The 16641-nt window shown below is 39.4% G+C and overlaps 1 protein-coding gene across 1 annotated transcript in view; it reads right to left on the bottom strand.

Annotated features, from left to right (window-relative positions):
• Positions 1-16641, bottom strand: part of nek7 (NIMA-related kinase 7) — a 132036-nt gene that overhangs the window by 80134 nt on the left and 35261 nt on the right. Inside the window, exon 2 of the mRNA XM_061883495.1 lies at positions 3901-3992. Within this exon, the coding sequence (XP_061739479.1) occupies positions 3901-3960 (60 nt within the window). The 5' untranslated portion in view covers positions 3961-3992. The remainder of the gene's footprint in view (positions 1-3900; positions 3993-16641) is intronic.

Raw genomic sequence — 16641 nt, 5'->3', positions numbered from 1 at the left:
CGGATAAGCGGAAGAAGATGAATGGATGGATAACAAAGTAGTGAAGTGAAGTGAATTATATTTATATAGCACTTTTTCTCTAGTGACTCAAAGCGTTTTACATAGTGAAACCCCAATATCAAATTGTTACATTTAAACCAGTGTGGGTGGCACTGGGAGCAGGTGGGTAAAGTGTCTTGCCCAAGGACACAACAGCAGTGACTAGGATGGCGGAAGCGGGGATTGAACCTGCAACCCTCAAGTTGCTGGCACGGCGGCTCTACCAACCGAGCTATACTGCCCCAGTATGAATGTTCTACCTCGACCAGGTGCTCAAGTCATTGTTTTTGGACCTTTTAAGTGACAGACACATTGATCTACACAAGCAGCAACAATGGTAGAAATCCCAACGTGCAAGCGTCATCATGAAACTTGGTCAAACATTTGTAAGTAGATATTATTTTAGTTAGTTTATAAAGATAATTATTTTGTTTTGTATCGAAATTGCTGACTCCGTGATGCCTTTTGTATTGATGGTTGTGTTTTTTTTTGTCTGAGAGTAACGGTCAAACCTCATTTAATACATGTAGTGCTAAATTTGACCTTGAGAGGGCGACAACACTAATAGTGATAAGTATCATAGAGTTTTGATTGCTTGATTGACTGATTGAAACTTGTATTAGTAGATTGCACAGTACAGTACATATTCCATACAATTGACTAATAAATGGTAACACCCGAATACATTTTTCAACTTGTTTAAGTCGGGATCTACGTAAATCAATTCATGGTAATGAATCAGTGTTGTGTTAATGTGGTTTCTGTATGTGTAAACATTTGAAGTTTGTGTGAATATAATAACGCTAAACCCTATATTTTATTCAAGTAAAGTACAAAATGGACGTTATACTTGTTACGTTTATTTTATGTTTATATTTTCAGTCTTATGTTCCAAATGAAGGAAAAAAAGAGTAAAGAAATAAAAATAAGGAAGGAAAATCATTTAAAAGAATGAACATCAATCCTCTGAAAAAAAACTAGAGCTTCTTTTTCTTCACACTGTTAACTAGTTGCACATGCTGAAAACGGGTAGCGAGGGCAGAATAATTAATTTATTGACAGTGCAGTGTGATAGCCAAAGTGTTTACTTTGTAAATAAGTAAACGCAGTCTCAAAGATATCTAACCTGCGGAGGCACTTTCTGAAGTAACATTTACATTGGCCTCTTGAAACAGCGGCCCTCTTCATTATGTAGCTAAATAGCCCTGGCTTATGTTACCATAAGTGGTTTGCTAGAACACATCATTGTCAAATATCTATCCTCACATTCACTAAGCACGGTATATTAAATAAAAATTGCTTGTCGGATGGAGAAATTAGCCTGGCGTTCAGGCTTGTTACTCACTGTTGTTTCGTACACACTCACACCCGTGGAGCACGTACACACATACAAAAGCAGTGCCAGAGAAGCACCTACTGTATCAATTTACATACATGTTGTTGTTACGATTGGCCTTACATTCAATAATAAATGACTTTAGTGGATGAATTGACAAAATTTTGGCATTGGTACCGATAGCAATATGTATTTTGACACTTTAAAAAAGAAAAAAAATTTAATTGTTGGCTTTATTTTAACAGAAAATATTAAGATACATTAATCATACGTGTCTTTATGTTCTCAAGGAACAATTTTAGAAGATATAAATTAAAATTAAAAGAAATGAAATAGACGGCTTTTCTTATTGTACTCAATAACATTTTACATTGTATTAAATGTTATCATTTATGGTTGTCAATCTTGGTGTTTAAGACAAATACAATATTAAGTAAATACTAAAAAAAAAAATATGGTTAAAACTACACAGATAGGACATTTAGAAGGTAAAACTAATTGTAGGAATTTGTTACAAAATCAGTACATCCACAAGCAGTAGTTTACTTTATATAGGTGGTTTTGATTCCGCTAATATGCTACCCTCTTTATTAACCAGCAGAATTGCTGTTTCTGCAAGTCTTCTTATTCTGTCTCCACAATGTTTTTGCTTGTAAGCGCTCTGTGTGTATTGACTCACTCAACATGCGCCTCGGCTCATAATACCAGTAGTTGCTGCAGCGCACCAGCATGCGCATGAAAAAAAGTACCAGTATTTTTCAAAGGCAGCATAGTAGAGCTAGACGAAATGGCTGGAGAGAGGGAAGTCTGGGCTTCCCTGCTTAGGCTGCTGCCCCCGCGACCCGACCTCGGATAAGCGGAAGATGATGGATGGATGGATGGATGGATGGATAGTACCGTGGTACTTTAGTAGTACTGGTATACCGTATAACCCTGTTGGAAAGTTTGTATTTGTGAGTAATGTGCAACTACACAATTATATACTACTTGTTTTTACTGTATTGACAAATGTCATGTTTTAGACTGCAAAACTGTTCAATTAAAGACACTGATTACATATGTCTAGCTTGTGTGCTATTGTGTGTTTAGCTGTTGTGGACCTGCTAGCTCCAAGTAGCCTGTAGCCTACCATATTTACCGTTTGTAAATTACTTCACTAAAATAACAGACAAATCCTGTGTGCTTCTTGGAGGACATACTGTCAACTGGCTGTCCAGTTTTGCAAAAGTAATATCAGGCATTATTTACACATAATAAATACAACAAAAATCTGCATTTACAACACTGATAATGTCTAACTTTTATAGACACTCTCAAACAAGTATTAATAGACAATTCTGTTGGTCTTTAATTGCTATGTGAAAAAGCATTGTGACATACGACGATACCTTACTGATACATTGACTTTTCTTTGAAAGGTTAATCATAAAATCAACATCACGTATAGGGCTGGACAATATATCGATATACTCGATATATCGCGGGTTTGTCTCTGTGCGCTATAGAAAATGACTATATTGTGATATTCGAGTATATGTTCTCACACAGTTGCTTTTAGCTGCAGGCATTAAACTTCTCCCTCTTTCTTGTCTCTCCTTCTCACAGAGACTTAAAACAAGCGCACCTTCTTACATACATCACGTGTGCAACGTCACACGCCCTCCCCGAGCATAGAGGTAGCGACATGGGTAACATTAGCTTTGATGCTAACGGTGTGTCGCAAGTGGTAATACGAAAGAGAGAAGGCAACAAATGAAGGAAGAATTAATTTCCAAGAAAAACAGCACAGGGTGCATCGTCTGACAGTGCTTTGGCTTAGACCAGGAACATGTTGAACAATTATGCGGCAAAAGCGCTGCTACAAAAAGTAAGCACTGCTAATTTGTAGCATCATTTGAAAAGTCACTCGCTCCAGAATGAAGAGTGCGTCAAACTGTGCGTGTCAACCTCTTCGTTCGGTGCCACACCCACAAAATGCCGAAGCAACTATTTTCACATCAACATCGTAGGACATATGCTAGTTGATATGCAGCTCATTTTTATGTGACACTTAATGAAATATCTTTTGTGACATGCACAAAAGAGCACTTTATTTGTTTTTAAAAATTGTCTTGCACTTTCTGTTTTGAAATGACATGAATGTTTGTGCCACAGGTTAATAACTGTTTAATAAATATAATTTGGTCAATTGACTTAGTTGTGATTTCCCTTTCTGCATGAAAGTTTAAAATGAGGATGTATATTAATGCAGTATGAACAAGAATGTTTTAATTCAGACACATAGAATTATCATACTGCTGTGATTAGATGTATCAACTGTTCATTCAAGGCTAAGGCAAAATATCGAGATATATATTGCGTATCGTGATATGGCATAAAAATATCAAGATATTAAAAAAAGGCCATATCGCCCAGCCCTAATCACGTATCAATGCATGAGCTTGCAAAGTTATCCACAAAAAGAAAGTATCAGGCCTATGCATAACATTAATTTATAAGCCAAAATGTCTGCATGGGGTATCTACCTGGGGCTGAAACACTGGCACGGCTGCTTGCTGTCCTTGAGGTTGAGTGTCCATATCCATGGTGTTAAGGGCTTGAATCCTTCCGCACCTGTCTGAAGATAAAAAAACACAAAATAAAAACTTCTGGATAGCAAATACAACAGCGTTAGACAAAACACATTCCAAAGTTATTCATCACCGGATCATTTTTCAAGGCAAATCATTTAAATCTAATACCAACTGAGGTGTTTGCAGAGGCAAACTCTCACATTAGGCAACCGAATGTGGTGTGTGTCCAGTTTCAACAAATTGTATCCAGTGTCACATCTGTGAATTAGACACTGTCTGCATGGAGCCCTCTCACGTTGCACGCAACGAGTGGAGCTAATCTCATCTGCAAAAAGTGGAGATAATAACACTCCATCTACTTGGCTTTCCTCCAAGGATCCTTTTACAGGAATTTCTTGCTACATGAACATTTAAGCAGCTTCACTTGGTTTTCTTTTTTTTTTCGAGGAAAAAAGGTAATCCAGAGGTGAGTGCACTGGATATGAGTGTAAGCCACGATGCTGCATAATTGCATCTTCTGGCATGTTGCCTAGAAAGAAGTTAATTGCTAAAGATGCTTGGCCACCAGTTGGTGGTCTTAATAGCATAAAGCACGCTTCCAACAGATATCACCACAATATTACATGTTACCCGAATTAATGGTTTAGCCAATCCTTTTAATAAGCATATGTTCCGACTTGGGCTGTCATTGATTTTGACTGCACATACTCCTTACAAATACCTGAAAGGTGAGGCGGGTTTCTATACGGTCACTGATCAGGTCAAAAGTACAAAGATGGGTGAGAAGACTCCAGATACCAACCAAGATATCCTGTCTGTCTTGAGTTGAATACCAGGGAGAAGTAGTGGGTTTTCAGTCTGGGAAGGACTGGGAAGGACTGGGAAGATAATAGAGAGGAAGTCTATACCACAGTTCAGGAGTCTTCAATAACTAGGCTCGGTCTCCTCTGGTTCTGATCTTGGCTTTGCACACAGCTGCAGACCTCCGAGCTGTGAGTGGAGAGTACGGCTGCAGCAGCTCTATCAAGTTAGGGCTGGCTTTATTTGACTCCTCCTGTTCTACTTTAAAGAAATTTCCACTCATCTTCCTGACTTTTTTTAATAGGAAGTCCCGGAAGGACGGTTGAAGGGGGGATCTTTTTAAATAGAAAAAGACTAAAAACATCAAGTTGGAACCCAGCATGCCCAACCACTTCACTTTACTTCACAATACATTCATGCACATAATAAAGACGGGTCAGAAGGAAAGTACCGTATTTTTCCGACCATAGAGCACTTCGGATTATAAGGTGCATTGCAGATGAGCAGATGTATTCATGTCTATTTTTACACAAAAGCCACATCTGATAATAAGGTGCATTAAAGGGGTCATACTATGATTTTTTTCTACATTTACAACACTTCATTGTGGTCTACATCAGTGGTCCCCCAACCACCGGGCTCGCAGAATAATTTTTTATTAATTTATTTATTTTTTTAATAAATGTTTTTTTTTTCTTTTTTTCATTTTTATTAAAAACAACATAAAAAACAAAAGATACCTCCCTTTTTCACGACAAAATCCTCCCTTTTTCAAGACAAAGAAAAAAAAAAGTATATATGGATAATCGGCTGGCGTCAATTGAACAAGCGTCATCCTGCAGTCCACGCATCTCTCTTGTGTGTGACTGCCATTTACTGGTCACACTAATTATAACACTATGTACAAACCCCGTTTCCATATGAGTTGGGAAATTGTGTTAGATGTAAATATAAACGGAATACAATGATTTGCAAATCTTTTTCAACCCATATCTAATTGAATGCACTACAAAGACAAGATATTTGAAGTTCAAACTCATAAACTTTTTTTTTTTTGCAAATAATAATTAACTTAGAATTTCATGGCTGCAACACGTGCCAAAGTAGTTGGGAAAGGGCATGTTCACCACTGTGTTACATCACCTTTTCTTTTAACAACACTCAATAAACGTTTGGGAACTGAGGAAAATAATTGTTGAATCTTTGAAAGTGGAATTCTTTCCCATTCTTGTTTTATGTAGAGCTTCAGTCGTTTAACAGTCTGGGGTCTCCGCTGTCGTATTTTACGCTTCATTATGGGCCACACATTTTCGATGGGAGACAGGTCTGGACTGCAGGCAGGCCAGGAAAGTACCCGCACTCTTTTTTTACGAAGCCACGCTGCTGTAACACGTACTGAATGTGGCATGGCATTGTCTTGCTGAAATAAGCAGGGGCGTCCATGAAAAAGACGGCACTTCGATGGCAGTATATGTTGTTCCAAAACCTGTATGTACCTTTCAGGATTAATGGTGCCTTCATAGTTGTGTAAGTTACCCATGCTTTGGGCACTAAGGCACCCCTATACCATCACAGATGCTGGCTTTTGAACTTTGCGATGGTTCGCTTCCCCTTTGGTCAGGGTGACACAATGTCGAATATTTCCAAAAACAATTTTAAATGTGGACTCGTCAGACCACAGAACACTTTTCAACTTTGCATCAGTCCATCTTTGATGATCTCGGGGCCAGAGAAGCCGGCGTCGTTTCTGGATGTTCTTGATAAATGGCTTTCGCTTTGCATAGTAGAGCTTTAACTTGCACTTAAATATGTAGCAACAAACTGTATTTAGTGACAGCGGTTTTCTGAAGTGTTCCTGAGCCCATGTGGTGATATCCTTTAGAGATTGATATCGTTTTTTGATACAGTGCCGTCTGAGGGATCGAAGGTCACAGTCATTCAATGTTGGTTTCCGGCCATGCCGTTTACGTGGAGTGATTTCTCCAGATTCTCTGAACCTTTTGATGATATTATGGACCGTAGATGTTGGAATCCCTAAATTTCTTGAAATTGCACTTTGAGAAACGTTGTTCTTAAACTGCTTGACTATTTGCTCACGCAGTTGTGGACAAAGGGGTGTACCTCGCACCATCCTTTCTTGTGAAAGACTGAGCATTTTTGGGGAAGCTGTTTTTATACCCAATCATGCCATTCACCTGTTCCCAATTAGCCTGCACACCTGTGGGATGTTCCAAATAAGTGTTTGATGAGCATTCCTCAACTTTATCAGTTTTTATTGCCACCTTTCCCAACTTTTTTGTCACATGTTGCAAGCATCAAATTCTAAAGTTAATGATTATTTGCAAAAAAAAAATGTTTATCAGTTTAAACATCAAATATTTTGTCTTCGTGGCATGTTCAACTGAATAAGGGTTGAAAATGATTTGCAAATCATTGTATTCCGTTTATATTTACATCTAACACAATTTCTCAACTCAAATGGAAACAGGGTTTGTACGAAATAAAATTGCTTTTAGGTCTGCAAGCACAACCAGAATTCATACATATATTAGGCGCACCAGTTTACTGTATAAGGTGGACTGTTGCTTTTTGAGCAAACTAAATGATCTTAGGTGATCTTTCTAGTCTGAAAAATACGGTAATTAATGTGATCGCTTCTCCAGCGAGATGATAAATGAGAGTCAGCGCGACTTGCCAGCCAGGGCAGAAATGCCAACTCACCCTGGTTGGTGAGGGTCGCTGGGGGTTCAGGGAGAGTAAGGAGGTGCTGTCGGCTGTCATGTTAACAACAATACAATTAAATATGTGTTTGTGATGCAGCTTTTTAAGTATTATTTTAAACAAGTGTGAATCGAGACTGCATTTTTTTTTTTAGGCGTACTCTGCAGTAAAGTGTTATAAAAATAGGAAATGTGTGTAATCTCAAAAAGAATCATAATTTCAGTGGACAGAACTTACAAGTCATACAGTCTGTGGTCTTGATGTCTTCGGTTTGACTCTTTGCACTTCAAATGTGTATTTTTCTGGCTTAAAGCTGGCAATGTTGCTCCTCTCTCAAAACCTCTTGTGTTCCTGCCTGCCTTTGTGTCAAAATTACCAGGGGGCATTGGAGCATTACGTCTCACGATAACAGGATCAATTAAGCCTGTCGTGTCAAATTACTGCACCGATCAAAACAGCACAATTAAGGACGTTAACAATCAAGGGGAATAAATGAGGCATGGCTGCTCTCACAGTTGAATTAATGTGCAACAAGTCAAAGGCTAAAAGAAATTACAACAACACAAAATCACAAGGCTTTTTACCTTCATAAACATAAACAGCAGTGTTCCTCTCATAGTGTTGGTCCCTCAATTCTAGCTCTCATTTGGTGGTCGCAGCAGCAGCGAAAACATGAGGTACCAGTCGGTTAGCATTTTTGTTATGTTGAAGAATTATGGTGGAAGACTGCAGCAGTGGGGTAGCAGCCACTATAAGCTTTAACCTGCATTAATCACAGATGTATCGGGCCACTTGAAATTCTGTATATAAAAACAGTCACTGGACACATTTTAATAAATTCCCTAAAGGTGTTGATGGAAAATGGAAGGCAGTAATACCCAGAAACTGTTATTTTTAAAACAAATTTAAATCGGGAAAATTACTATAATGTTAACAAGATATGATAATTATATAAATATACATCAAATAACACAAAAGTTTCAGCATGCAATCCAGTTTGGACATGACCAGGATAATGGTGGTTGACAAAACATCTCTCAATAACCACCATAGTATTATAGACTAATACTTCCATGCTGCTTTGCTATACAGATGCAAGTCTGATACTGGGTGCAATACTAGTAAGTGTAGGCCCTGTACTAGGGCTGCAACTAATGATGATTTTTATAGTCAACTAGTCAACGATTATCTTAACAATTAATCGAATAGTTGGATAACAAAGCTTACGCAATGGCTCTAATTTTTCCATCGACTTTTAAATGCAGCTATTTTAGGCATGTGCTTATTAACAACAAAGATGACAAATTAATATATATATATATATATATATATATATATATATATACATACATTTTTTTTTTTTACAGTAACTGTGCTGCTCATTCAGCTGTTAGAATTCTAATGATTATTAAAATGTTGTAAATTTAAAAGACAGGAAAGGCAAAGTGCTAAAATAACATTAACATTTATCCTTGTCTATGTATTAAAATAACAGTTAAAATAGCAGAAATGAAAAAAAAAAAAAACACAAAATCTAACTCCCTCGAAAAGAATTTAAGTATTTTGTGATGATGTTTAAAAAGCTGCACACTGCTGTATTGACTCTTGATTAACTCCTGGCCGTTTTAGCACTCTAAATGACTCAATGTGAAGAATTCTATCTTTGATTCATTCTTAAAATGTTGGCTATTTAATATTTTGTATTGTAGCTGAGATAGGCGCCAGCGCCACCCGCGACCCCGAAAGGGAATAAGCGGTAGAAAATGGATGGATGGATGTTATGACACCTCCACTTTGGTGCCTTTCAGTCTCTCTTTGTGAATTTTTTCGCCATTCTAATTGTGCCCTTTTTCACGGCATTGCAAATTGACGCTGCTTTAAAAAAAGTATTTGAATTAATGTAGACAAAGTTCAGCTGGCTGACTTTGGCGAAAGTAATAAAAGTTATTTTTCACACAACTTTGTCTCACACTTGTTAGCTAACTAGAAAGGCATAAGCTAACACCTCCCTCCAGATTTTCGCTTTAAATGTTTGCAATGACGGATGTACTGCCATAAAACGAGGCGCACTTTGCAAAATAAGCAAGGTATTCATAAGAGGAAATGTTTTCAAACTTTACATGCTAAGACTGGCGGTGTTTTTGCGAGTGGCGATGCAGACCTGCATACGCGCGGAAAAACACGACTGTTGTCGACGACATATTTAATTGTCGACAATATCGACTAATCGTTGCAGCCATACCCTGTACACTCATACTTTTACTATGAGCTTCACACGGGTGAGCTGGAGCCTAACCAGGTGACTTTTGGGCAACCGGCATGTTGACAATAACAACCACTACCTATCACTTTCCCTACCACAGATACGAAAAATTTAGAGTAGTGCTTTTCAACTAGCGACCTGGGTGCCTAAATACTAACTGTGAATGACACCGGACCGGCCTGCAAGTTTAGTTTAAAAACTTTGAAGAAACTTTACATTTTTTTCCAGCAGATTCCTAAAAACACAAGATATTTGATTAACTTTTTTCAGTAGAGCGCTCCAGTTGCATAAACAAGGGCATTGCAGGGGATGCTGATTCATAACAATATACAAAACAAGACTAAAAGTCAAGGGAAAAGTCCACCCCCCTTGTTCTTAGCTTTCTAGAAATGTGGCCCCCAAAACCATCCATCCATCATTCTATCTATCCATCCATCCTTTTCCGCTTATCAGAGGTCGGGTCGCGCAGGCAGCAGCCTCAGCAGGGAAGCCCAGACTTTCCTTTCCCCAGCCCCCTTCATCCAGCTTCTCCCGGGAGATCCAGAGGCATTCCCAGGCCAGCCGGGAGACATAGTCTTCCCTTCCCAACGTGTCCTGGGTCTTCCCTGTGGCCCCCTACCGGTCGGGCGTGAATGAAACACCTCCCTAAGGAAGCGTTCGGGTGGCATCCTGACCAGATATCCGGACCATCTAATCTGGCTCCTCTCGATGTGGAGGAGCAGTGGCCTGAGTTTGAGCTCCTCCCGAATGACAGAGATTCTCACTCTAAGGGAGAGCCCCGCCACCCGGCGGAAGAAGCTCATTCCAGCCGCTTGTACCTGTGATCTTGTCCTTTCAGTCATAACCCAAAACTCATGACCATCCCCAAATCAATTTAATTAAATATCCCTGAGCCAAATTTGAATATAGAAGAACCACTTCGCTGTGAGACAGATGTGCTAACCACTTATTGCTGTGTGCTTGTTAAAATTATTTTTCACAATACTTAAAACATGACAAACTCTCTTTGTCAAACTAGCTGGCTTTCAAAAACGTTTCCGCAGGAGTGGAAAACGTTGATACAGTATGAACAGGCACATCAGTCATCTAAGGCAAACTTGATTGGGGTAAGGCATGTGTGTTGTGCACAGCAGGAATGGAACAGGACGAAGTGGGACACAAGCAGAACAGAAAAGCGCCAACAGCAAGGAGCTTGTTAGCCATGAAATGTTCCTGGTCCTGTGAGAGACTGTTGAAGTGTGCACCACGGAAGCAGACACTGGCATTAGCTCCTCTTTAATCCTCATTTCCACCCCTCTGCATTATTCATTCAAAGCAGAAGAAGAGGAAAAATAAAGAGAAGGGGTCAATTATAAAGAGGTAAATTAAGGCAAACTGGGAGGGGTGGCACAGATGAAACAGCGCAAACGGTAAAATCCTTCAAACACACAAGAGTGCTAAATCAGCTCTCGATGCGAAGGCAATAAATACAAACAGAAACCGAGGAGCGCGGGCCCATGAAATAGTAAAGAGAGAAGGACAAAAAACGGGGTGAGGACTGGGGTTGGGCTGGATAGTTAAAAAAGGGGAGCGGAAAAAATATAATGTGACACTATCCGGCCTGAGTGTAAGATGTAAAGGAATCAAAGGCACCTTTGAGGAGCCAGAAGACGACAGTGAAAGGCCTCCAAGAGTGGTGTCCATGATTACAAGAAGTGGAGAAACCTTTGAGTTTGTGCTCATGAAAGCCCTCCCTGGGCCTCGAATGAAACTGCTGCTCGACTAACACTATGATACATAAAAGGAGGAAGCGACCCACTAATGATGGAGGGGTCCAGATACTACAAAAGCAGCATAGTCTCCGTTTCATTTTAATCACTATGCAAAATCATTAGCCCAAATATGCGAACACTCATCTACATTGGAGCATTCCGATGAGGAAAGTAGGAGCGCACCAATTACACCTCAGCATGTCAGCCATTCTTTAGTCTTTGAGGAGGCCCAAGACTTAGTTGAATAAAAAATGAAAATAAAAAGTTGGTTTCTTCATCCCTAACAAAAGCAACACCCAGAAATATGAGAAATGCTCTCTGCAAAGCCAGCTAAACTCACTGCAACACTTATCTCCTCCAAATCCAGCCATGTAAGCAAGAAAATTTTACGGAGCTGATTAATTATTTGCTTATTTTTCCCAGCTCAGGCAATCACACATAAGACGCAAACAACAACGCTGACATTAAACCGGTGAAATTATTCCAACACTGGATTATTTAAATTAATAGTTAGCTCTCTTGTAAATGGAATCTGGATGTGTTTGCATAACTCAGACCTTCAGCCGGGCGCTGTTGGGGGCAGCACAGCAAATTGATCAAAAAGGGAATCAAGACAAAGAAAACTGCTGAGGTCCTTAGGGACACTACAAGGCCAGAGATCCATAATGCTGCTTGCCACCTACTATTTATACGCCTCCTTTACATTTTTCATTTCCAGAATTTTATAGGCTAATGATTATTTTACTGCAGAAATAAACAGCACAGCACAAAAAAAGCCGGGGCTTCATGTGAGGCCTGAATTGATTTATTTCTCAACGATCCAAACAAAAGTAGCACATGGAGCGTGTATATTTCACCTATTGCATTAAAAAAAAACATCTAGATTATAACCTAAACTTTAATGAGACGCCGGAAACATTCCTAAAATATGGTCTACCCCTGTGAGGGTGCAGCCAACCAAACACCTGCACTTTTGTTTTCTTTTCGATCTCCTTTCTGAATCACTGTCAGTATAGTCCATAATAAGGAAAGCCTCAAGCACGTGCAGCTGTCCCTCCCTCTTCTTCCTCTGTACCTCCACCCCTTCACAATCCTCTGTGCTCTGTTGGTCCTGCATGTAGTCAACACGATCTGGCACGTGGCTAAAAGCCCAGACCACCTCTCCGCTCTATTGTGCTGCCCACTCCACGGCAGCGGTGACAACACTCACATGGTGAGAGGCTCTTTGTTGCCTGTCTGTCAATTCAGCAGGTGCCTGACAGTGAAAAGCAGGAGTTGGCCAGCTAGTCAGCTTCGTTAGTGCAAAGTATTGTTTGATGTGCTCGTCTCACAAACGGGGGGGTTGGCAGCTGAGGAGGATGATAATAATCGTGTTAAAAAAACAAATCAAAAGCATTACACTGAAGCTTGTAAAAGATAAACTCCAATTTGAATGATAAAAGCATCGTGACCGACAGGAACTAGCACCAGATGAATAAAGACTTGCGGCACAATACACTTTTCATAGGTAAAATCAATTCAAACTGTCAATCACTGAGAATAAACACAACACAACAGCCGTGTGGAGAGTGTAAAGCAAGACAAGGCGCAAAACAGATCAGGATTTAAGATCTTGAGCTTTAATGATCTGATATGTGAAGAGGAGAAAACATCCTCAAGCGTACAGTCGGTGAATTGCTGTCCTGCCCTTTATGTAATTTAATTATTACACACCCAACATGATAAACCGCTGCAAAAAACGTAAATAAATAAATTACACAGTTCACATTGGATTTTACTATAGTTTTCGTTGATTCAAAAGAGATCTTAACAAGGAAATGTTCCAGGGTTTCCCTTAAATGTAATTGATCGTGGCGCACCGCCATGGCAAAATAAAAGCCGCTATACACCTTAAAAATAAGGGTTGTTTTTTTTACGTGAAAACAAATATAAATAAAATAATGTATTGTAGCCTCTAAAAGACGTCATACAAAGTCCAAATCTTAAATTTGTATTGCCAATTTTATGCAAACAACCGGTAAAATTCCAACTACCATATTTTTCGGACTATAAGTCGCAGTTTTTTTCTCTGCGACTTATACTCAGGAGTACAATTATTAACACATTACCGTAAAATATCAAATATTATTGAGCTCATTCACGTAAGAGACTAGACGTATAAGATTTCATCGCATTTAGCAATTAGGAATGACAGATTGTTTGGTAAACGTATAGCATGTTCTATATGTTATAGTTATTTGAATGACTCTTACCATAATGTTACGTTAACATACCAGGCACTTTCTCAGTTGGTTATTTATGCGTCATATAACGTACACTTATTCAGCTTGTTGTTCACTATTCTTTATTTATTTTAAATTGCCTTTAAATGTCTATTCTTTGTGTTGGGTTTTATCAAATAAATTTCCCCAAAAAATGCGACTTATACTCCAGTACGACTTATATGGTTTTTTCCTTCTTTATTATGCATTTTCGGCAGGTGCGACTTATACTCCGGAGCGACTTATACTCCGAAAAATACGGTATTATTCCCTCCTGTGCGCAGACTTCCGTGTCAGTGCATACATAACACTTTCTCATTCATTGCTAATTCCCTTTCACTTCAGGCTTGGCGTGTTCAAGATCATGGGAATATGAACATCAATAACACACGGGCATACGGTTTCTGTGTGTGTGTGTGTGTGTGTGTGTGTGTGTGTGTGTGTGTGTGTGTGTGTGTGTGTGTGTGTGTGTGTGTGTGTGTGTGTGTGTGTGTGTGCGTGTGTGTGTGTGCACGTGAGCGCATGCATGCGCGGTTTGCGTTTGTTTAACTGTTTTTTTACGACACTGCAAATCAACGCTGTTTTAAAACGTACTTGAATTGCTGTAGATAAAGTTTAGCTGGCTGAAATTTGGCTAAAATGACAGTTAAATTTTGTTTTTCACGTGGCGCGGTTGGGAGAGTGACTGTGCCAGCAACCTGAGGGTTCCTGTTTCGATCCCCATCTTCTACCGACCAAGTCATGTTCGTTGTGTCCTTGAGCAAGACACTTCACCCTTGTTCCTGATGGGTCCTGGTTAGAGCCCTGCATGGCAGCTACCGCCATCAGTGTGTGAATGTGTGTGTGAATGGGTGAATGTGGAAATCGTGTCAAAGCGCTTTGAGTACCTTGAAGGTAGAAAAGTGCTACACAAGTATAACCCATTTACCATTTATAACTTTGTCTCTTTTTACCTAGCAAGCAATTTGATTGATTGATTGAAACTTTTATTAGCAGATTGCACAGTGCAGTACATATTCTGTACAACTGACCACTAAATGGTAACACCCGAATAAGCTTTTCAACTTGTTTAAGTCGGGGTCCACGTGAATCAATTTATGGTATAAGCAAGGTAGAAGCTGACAATACTCTTACTGAGGCTGTGTACGCATCCCCCATTCAAATGTCCGATATCATGTCTCAGCTTTAAATGCTTGGGTATCACAGATGCAATAAAAAAAAAAAAGGTCTGCTTTGCAAAATGATTAAAGTATTCACATTTTTAACAATAATAATAGGAAAGATCCTCACACTTTACATGTTGTCACTCGTGATGTTTTTGCGAGAGACCCACTTCCGGACGGAAAAAAACGAGTGATGGAGTCATGGCTATGGTCGACACATATAATTGTCACAGACAAATTGTATTTACCATTATACATTTTGACCACTGATCGTTGCAGCCTTAGCGGAGACTAGATCAGAGCGGCGCTGCCAACACTCACAGTATAGGAAGCCTTGAACCCTCTAGTAAGAAGTGCCACAAAGTAACACAAATTAGGAGGAAAAAATTATGATTACAAAGCCAAATGTCCTGTGTGAATATTTTAGCTTCAAATCAGAGGTGCGATATGAGTCTTTCAACACAGACGAACGAGCAGAAATGCCATTGTGATCACAGGAAAACAATGCACTTTAAGATGTTCAATTGTTGCAGTTAAGTTTTTGCTTACAGAAATAAGTCAATTTAATTTTTTCGTTTATTTCTGATTAATTGCTTTACCATCCAATAACAGTACAATGGCAAATAATTCTACAGTAATGAGAAATACAAGTTTATATTATTTTAAAATGTTACTCGCATTATTAATGTATATTATTATTACATTACATTATAAACACTGAGTAGATTTTATCAATTGTTTATTTAGTTAAAGAGCAGGATGTAGACAAAAGTTCTGAGTCTGTCTGCATCGAGCCAAATATGTTTTTAAGTAAATTATTTCTTATTGTTCTAATGTGTGGCACCCTGAGACAGGAATATGTTAGTTGAGAGTCTAAAAGTAACATAGCTTCCTTCACTTGTTATTTTCAAAGTTTTATTCTTTGTTATAAGAGGATTATAAAAAACACATATCGAATCGCAATCAAAATTTGGAGAGAAAAATCACAATTACTTTTTTTCTTAAAATCATGCAGCTCTAACACTTGCTTCCATTTTAAAAAATGTGGGGTTTGCCCTCGAAACCTTCCTGTCTCCGGAAAATTATTCCCTGAGTTACAAAACATCTGGTTGACTGGTGCAGAACCATCAACCTGGTCCTGAACGTCGACAAGACCAAAGAGATCATCTTTGACTTAAGGAAGCACCAGTCCAGCCACGCTCCACACTTCATCAACGGCCCAGCAGTGGAGATGGAAAGCAGTCAAGTTCCTGGGTGTGCAGATAACTGACAATATGACCTGGTCCCTACACACCGGAGCTCTTGTAAAAAGAGCTCAGCAGCGCATGACATTTTAGCGTCCTATGAAAAGAGCACAGCCTAGCCCCATTCTCACTACATTCTACAGAGGCACTATAGAGAGCCTACTGACTAAATGCATCTATGTCTGGACTGGAGCCTGCAGTGCCTCAGACTGGAAGTCTTTCCAGAAAGTGGTGAGGACGGCGGAAAAGATCATCAGGACCCCTCTTCCTCCTACCTAGGAGATCGCAAAAAGCCGCTGCCTGACCAGGGCTCAGAAAATCTGCAGAGACTCCTCCCACCCCCACCAAGGACTGTTTTCACTGCTGGACTCTAGAAAGAGGTTCCACAGCCTCCGAAGCAGAACCTCCAGGTTCTGTAACAGCTTCTTCCCTAAAGTCGAAAGACTCTTGAACGCATCATAATAATCCCCTCAATTCCCCCCAAAAATG

This window comes from Nerophis ophidion, linkage group LG22 (genome assembly GCF_033978795.1).
Source record: "Nerophis ophidion isolate RoL-2023_Sa linkage group LG22, RoL_Noph_v1.0, whole genome shotgun sequence".
Classification (NCBI taxonomy): Eukaryota; Metazoa; Chordata; class Actinopteri; order Syngnathiformes; family Syngnathidae; genus Nerophis; species Nerophis ophidion.
Note: the sequence above shows the minus strand (reverse complement) of the source record. Positions and strands in the feature narration are given on the sequence as shown.